We start from the raw sequence: 7,262 nt of genomic DNA, 5'->3' as shown, positions 1-7,262 counted from the left end.
ACAGAGAGCACATAGGACCATTGTCTGTGCATGGGCCCCATTGCTTCAGCACTCCCCTCCCCACCACTGGGTCAAGAATTGTAGTGCAGGGACAGGGGAAAACACACAATGAAAGGGAACAGAAGCAGCTCTTGCGTGAACCTTAGAGCTTCTGCTCTAGCAAATTGCGATCAGACCCCACCACCAATAGGTCAGTGACAGCCCTACTGAGCGGAGGGTAAGTCTGTTTAACACCCAACTCTGACTCAAGTCCCTCCATTCCAGCCCCACCCCATACCAAGATGATAGCCACCAGCACACCATGAGGAAAGAGACGACTTCCATCCATGTTAAAACCAGGTCTCCAACCAAAGGCATTGGGCACACACAACCTGCATAGGGATGCTTCCATATAAGTATACCCCTTCAGGAATGCAATAAGTAACTGTTTCACATAAATTTATAGAGGCAGAAAAAGTTAAGTAAAATGAAAAGGCAGAGGAACTACTTTGAATTGAAAGATCAAGAGGAAACCTCTGAAAAAATAAAGAATGAGACAATTTACCAGATAAAGAATTAAAAACATTGGTAATAAAGAGGTGTGCAGGGTCGCCATGGAGGAGCTGCAGCAGCTCTGGGTGCAGGAGGCGGTGGACTCCATGGTGAAGAGTCTGGAGAGAGAGAGCATCCGGAAGATGCAGGGCTTTATGTTCTGGTGTAGAGCCGGCTGTTGTGAGGACAGCCAGGCGTCCATGCAGCAAGTGCACCAGTGCACTGAGCGCTACTGTGCACCTCTGGCTCAAGCCCAGGCCCTGGTGACCAACGAGTTGGAGAAACTCCAGGACCGCCTGGCCCGGTGCACTATGCATTGCAATGACAAAGCCAAAGATTCAATAGATGCAGGGAGTAAAGAGCTTCAGGTGAAGCGGCAGCTGGAGAGTTGCATGACCAAGTGTGTGGATGACCACATGAACCTCATCCCAACCAAGACCAAGAAGATGAAGGAGTCTCTCTCATCCATTGGGAAATAGATGTCTGCTATTGGCCTTCGGGGCTGAGGGCAGGGATCTGTTTAAAAAGAGGAATGGGGATTTGGGTCCTTTAAGGAAAGTTTATGAATAAGGAAAGTAAGGATGGCAGCAAGTTTAAGGACTGTGTTACTTGCCTCTGGACACTCATTCCTTTGTGTTTCAGTTCTAGAAAGTGAAATGGAAAAAAAATGGTGCTAAAATTTAGGTCAGATATAGCACAGAAGAGTTTCTGTGAGTTTGAATTTCATGTGGCAAGTACTTATCCTGGCAATAGGGAATCTCTCTTGTACCAAACCAGAGCCCTCCAAGGTACCAGATTCTCTCAGTACACAGATACCAACAGGCTGGCAGGTTCACGTAACCTGCTTATGATCTGGTGGAGTGAGGAGAGGTGTTTCTATTTGTTGCCAACCTCCTGTTTACAGAAGGATCACTACAGCATTTTCCACAAACAAAATTCATGAGGTCACTAATTTAGAAGCGGAAAAAGGGGCTTCTGGGGTTTTGTTTTGCTTGGTATTGTTTTATATGCAAGGGCATGAAGTTAATTTAAAATATAGAGTTGGGAGAGGTAGTTTGGATAAAAACTTTAAAAGGGTCCTTGCAGATATTCATTTCTGGCCATCAAGATGTGGATGAGCATTTCTTAAAATTCTCACACATGACATCTGTCGGCCTGGAGACCCTGCAAAAATATAAGAAACACTATCACAACTGCAGCAGAAGCAAACTTTCCCTCTCACTGACAGCCATGATGGGCCCTGAGGCTGTCTATAGCAGAGTCAGCCAAGTGACAAGACAATCTTGCAGTGACACTCACCCTTGAAAGGAAAGGGGATTTTGATTGTGCTATATGCTAGTATTCAGGAATGAACATTGAAAGAGGAATTGTTAGCTGCTTAGTTAAGAGAGTTATGAAGTACTGGGTTTGGAAAAATCTAGTTTTCATAAAACAGAATAGAATGAAAGCCTAAACCCAGTATTGCTTACTCTGACCCCTGAAATAACAGAGCTTTATTGAGACAATCCCTCGGCAATACAAAGGTCAAGGGAGAAAAAGTAAGCAACTCAGGGGCAAGCTGTGACTCCTTTAGAGCAAAAAAAGGACAGCCCTCCATTACCAAATACCACTTTTGCCAGGGCCTTTGTGACATGCGTTGTTCTTGCCCCAGTTCTGGCACCTTATCATTTTAATAAGGACCTTGTTGTCTTTTACCAACTTGTTACTTGAAATGATACTATAGCCTGTCTGTTTGCTGTTTCAAGACTGTGATATATTTTCCTAGTGGTTTGGTTTTAAAAATAAATAAGATTTAAACTTTCAAAAAAAAAAAAAACATTGGTAATAAAAATGTTAACTGATTTAGTGAAAAAAAAATTGATATAAACAATGAACAACTCACCAAGGAACTGGAAAATATAAAAAGCCCTAATCAGAAATGAAGAATTCAATAGCTTAAAAGAAAAAAAAAAAAAAAAAAACTAGAAGGAATGAATAACAGACTATGTGTTACAGAAGAATGCATATGTGATCTGGAAGATAGAATGGAAATCACCTATTCAGAACAGAAAGTTGAAAAACATATATTAAAATGAAAGCAATTGGAGAAGTCTCAGATAATTTTAAGCATACTAGTATTCACAGTACAGAGGTCCTGGAATGAAAAGGGAGGCAGAAGGGGATTGAAATGTATTTGAGGAAATTGTGGCTGAAAGCATCCCAACCTGAAGAAGGAAACAGATATCCAGTACAGGAATCACAGTGGATCCCAAAAAAGATGAACTCAAACAGACACACACCAAAACAAAATCTGATTAAAATGGCAAAAGTTAAAGCAAAAGAGAGCATAATAAAGGAAGCAAAAGAAAAATGAAAAGTCATATGCAGGGAAATACCTATAAGGCTACTGGCTGATTTATCTGCAGAAAATTTGCAGGCCAGAAGGGAGTGGCATGACATACTCAAAGTGCTGAAAGGGAAAAGCCTACAACCTAGGATACTCTAAACAGCAAGATCATCATTTAGAATAGAAGGAGTGATAAAGGACTTTTCAGACAAGTAGAAACTCAAAGAGTTCATTAATATAAACCTACCCTAAAATAATGTTGAAGGATCTTCTCTAAGTGGAACGGAAGTAAATCTATATGAAATGGTAAAATCCCACTAGGAAAAGCAAATATATAGTAAGGACTGAGGATCAACCACTTAAGTAAGCCAGTACAAAATTAAAAGACAAAAAAATTATAAAGGCAAATATACAATAAACAGTGAAGGGATAAGCATGATGTAAAATATGACATTAAAAACACAAAATGTAGGGGAGGGGAGTAAAAAAGGCAGCTCTTTTAAAATACATTTGAACTTAAATGACTACCATTTTATTATTTGTTTATTTATTTATTTATTTATTTATTTTTTGGCTGTGTTGGGTCTCTGCTGCTGTGCATGGGCTTTCTCTAGTTTTGGTGAGTGGGAGCTACTCTTCATTGTGGTGTGCAGGCTTCTCATTGCAGTGGCTTCTCTTTCTGTGGAGCACAGGCTCTAGGCACACAGGCTTCAGTAGTTGTGAAACGTGAGCTCAGTAGTTGTGGCACATGGACTTAGTTGCTCTGTGGCATGTGGGATCTTCCAGGACCAAGGATCAAACCTAAGTTCCCTGGATTGGCAGGCAGATTATTAACCATTGTGCCACAAGGGAAGTCCCCTGACTACCAGTTTAAAACACATAGATATAGTTATAGGGCAACACTTATGAACTCTGTGGTAAATGCAAACCAAAAACCTACAATAGACACACAAAAACCAAAAAGACAGGGAAAAAAAAAAAAACTTGCTACTAAAGAAAAGCACCAAACTGAAAAGGAAGAAACAAAGTAAAAGAAGAAATGAACAAAGAAGGAGTACAATAACAACTGGAAATCAAATAATAAAATGGTAATAAGGACATAACTATCAATAAATACTTTAAATGTCAATGGACTAAGTGTTCCAATTAAAAGATGTAGGGTGAGGGGGGAGGAAGATGGCAGTGAAGCAGAAGGATGTGGAGTGCATCTCTCTCCACAGATGTGTCAGGAATACATCAAAGGATGCAATAATTCCCACAGAAAACTGGCTGAACACTAGCAGAAGATCTTGGACACCAGAAAGGACTGCAAAGATCCCAGCATAACTGGGTAAGACAGAGGGCAAAAAAAAAAAAAAAAAAAAAAAGGAGAAAGAGGAGGAGAAGAAAGAAAAGGGACGGGTCCTACACCCTGGGGCAAGGGGAGCTTAAACAGAGGAGAGACTGATGAATTGGGGGAAACCCCTCTATCTGATGGGGAAACCCCTCCTCCAATGGGGAATTTGATTGTGTCAGAAGGGAGGCATTTGAGACTGTCCAAAGAGGGTGAAACATCCAATCTGTGGCAGACGGGAAAGAGTGAGAAACACACAGAGAGTCTGTACCACGGCTCTGCGTATCCCAGACTGAGATGTGGGTTCCCACCTGTACAGAGGGTCTGGGGGCTTAAACATGGGAATCAGAGAACTGGTTCAGGGTAAGAAACATTGTTGACTATGGGGAGATGGACTGAGGGGACAGGAGGGAAGAAATCCACAGAAGACAATGCCTACCACAGAAAGCTGGGCAGCTATGGTGGTGGCATGCTACTACTGACTCACAAGCAGCAGGAAGGAGCCAGTGTTGTAGCCTCTCTTGCAGTACCTGTAATGAAAAATGGATGGCCCCCTCTGGGCCTGGCTGTCACAGTCAACAAGGGATAGAAAAAGCCCCTGGGGGGACTGGCCTGGTGTGCCTGCTGCTGAGAGCCAGAGAAGTCTGCAGAGTGGGCCGGCACTGGAGGCACTCCATTTATACCCAAGCCCTCTGGCTTCCCTGTGCAATAGGTACCGCCACCACCTCCAGGGCTCCCACGACCCAGGCACAGCACTACTGTTGTCTCACACACAGAGGAAGGAGACACTATTGCACCCTTTCTCTCCCCACATACTGGTGCCTACAGATGAACAATAAAGGAAGCTCTAACACCTGCAGAGAAATACAAAAACTCCTAAGGGCTGCCCATCAGGCACCTTGCACTGGACACCAGAAAAGAATCACACTAAGGCCAGATTTCCTATACATGTAGCCGCTAGCATTGCTGCGCATTCACCATCACCCCTGGGGTCCCACAATCCAAGCCATGTGCTACAGTTGAGTCATACACAGGGAGAGGAGCCACTATCAAAGCCTCTTTTTCCCCACACACCTGCATCTGCAGATGAACAATAAAGTAATCCCTCACTGAGGCAGACCCACAGAGTTCCAAGGCAGCCTCAGGACCAGACTCTGGCAGTTAGACTACATGCAGAAGTAAGAACAAAACCAAAGCTGAATGCCAGGGATAGGAGCATTAAGGGAGAAGTTCTAAAATTTTTCCATCAGATATACACACTGCAGACTAAATCCCTGTGATCAGCTAGATAGACCCTATGTCTTTGGAATATCTGAGTAGGAAATGATTGTTCCCACAAATGACAAAGGTCTAGCTCTGGCAGCTGTGAGCTGTGGGAGAAAGCACACATAGGAATTGGGCCAGAGCAGAGCCTAAGTTGACCCCATAAGATCCAGAGCAGGTCTTGAATTCAACCCAGAGGCAGAAGAGGGTCTCGAGCAGGCAAAGGTAGACTGAGGCTCAAGACATGTACAGGACACTTACAGCTGAGATCCCAAGGAAACAGAATTATTATTATCAATTCCATTGATCTGATCCATTCTGTGGTCAGTTCTAGCTATTTTTTTCTTTTTTCAATTACGATCTTAGTCCTAAGGTATCTTCACGTTTTATAACACATGTTTATCGTATTTTTTACTTTTATTTTATTTTTATCCTTTTTAAATATTTCTATTTCTAGCTAGATTTTTGTATTGCTGAGTTTATCTCCCATGTCTTCTTTTCTTCTTTATCTTTAATACATTTCTATTTTCTTTTTTTTTCTTTTTATATTTTCAGTCATACTACACTCTTCTGTTGCTCTGTGTTATATCACTTTTTATTTTATTTTATCTTATGATACTTTTAATCAACATTATTGGTCTGCTCTGTTTCCTTCCTTTATTCTTCAGATGACACACTGCTTTGGTTTTTGTTATTAGGTTTTATCTTTAAGTTCTAATTATAATTGTTTGATTTCATTTTGGGAATCTTCAGTTTATCTGGTTGTTCTCTTGCTCTTTGTTATATTTGGTCCTTGTTTGTATTTGTTCCCTGTTATATTTGGTCATCGTTTTCACAATTCCTCTCAGATTTTTGTCTGTTTGTTTTTTGTTTGTTTTTGTTTTTTGTTTGTATGTTTTTGTACCATGCTTCCTGGTTTGCTTGCTTTCTTTGCATGACTCTTTACTTGGCACTCTGCTTAGGTTTTGTTATTTTTAGTTTTGAACTTTTGTTGTTTTTTTCTTTGTCTGATTGTGTTCTGGGGTTCTTCTGTCTGGTTGTTTTAGTGCTTTATGTTCTATTGGGTTCTGCTTTTTTTTTTTTTTCCTTTATTGTGCATGTATGTGTTTCCTTCATTGAGCATTTGTTTGTTTGACAAACTTTTACCATTTGTTTGGGGCTTGGATAGTCTTTTTAATCCCATTTATTGCCAGGATGAGTGACCTGTGGGGTCTGGATTCCTTGACCAGAAGCCAAACCTGAGGTTCTGGGGAGGGAGCAGCAAGTCCAGGACACTAGACCACTAGAGAGTCCTCAGCCACAGGGGATATTAATTGCAGAGAACTCTCACAGAGGCCTCTATAAGAGTCTAAAACCCCACATGACCTGAAGGCCTAAAACTGCCAGTGCTGGAAACCTCACACCAAACTACAAACAAGACAGGAACACAAACCTTACTATGAGCACACAGACTACCTAAAGCCATACTAAGCTCACAGATACTCTAAAACACGCCAATTGACATGGCCCTGCTCATCAGAGGGAAAAGACTCAGATCCAAACATCAGGGAGCAGGCACCAGACCCTCACATTAGTAAGCCTACTCAAGACAGTGGACAAAACCCACCACAGGAGGCAGAGAACAGAAACAAGAGGAAGTATCACTAGACAGCACAGGGAAAGGAGACATCAAATACTGTAAATTAGAAAAAAATGAGAAAACAAGGAAACACTTTGCAGACCAAGGAGCAAGAAAAAAACCCGCAAGACCAAATAAATGAAGAGGAAATAGGCAAATTGCCTGAAAAAAAATTCAGAATAATGCTAGTA

At 41.5% G+C, this 7,262-nt stretch overlaps 1 protein-coding gene across 1 annotated transcript; it reads left to right on the top strand.

The window, feature by feature from the left end:
• Positions 1–593: 593 nt before the first annotated feature.
• LOC130842612 (protein FAM136A-like) lies at positions 594–1,010 on the top strand. The gene has a single exon (XM_057719282.1). It carries the CDS (start codon positions 594–596, stop codon positions 1,008–1,010), a length of 417 nt encoding a protein of 138 aa, XP_057575265.1.
• Positions 1,011–7,262: the final 6,252 nt, after the last annotated feature.

The sequence above is a fragment of the Hippopotamus amphibius genome, chromosome X (assembly GCF_030028045.1).
Source record: "Hippopotamus amphibius kiboko isolate mHipAmp2 chromosome X, mHipAmp2.hap2, whole genome shotgun sequence".
In the NCBI taxonomy this organism is placed as follows: domain Eukaryota; kingdom Metazoa; phylum Chordata; class Mammalia; order Artiodactyla; family Hippopotamidae; genus Hippopotamus; species Hippopotamus amphibius.
The sequence above is the reverse complement of the archived record's forward strand: the minus strand, read 5'-3'. Positions and strand labels throughout refer to the sequence as shown.

Bases quoted from the DNA above. Each gene is read 5' to 3' on its own strand.
- LOC130842612 (XM_057719282.1), top strand. From the start codon at position 594: ATGGAGGAGCTGCAGCAGCTCTGGGTGCAGGAGGCGGTGGACTCCATG.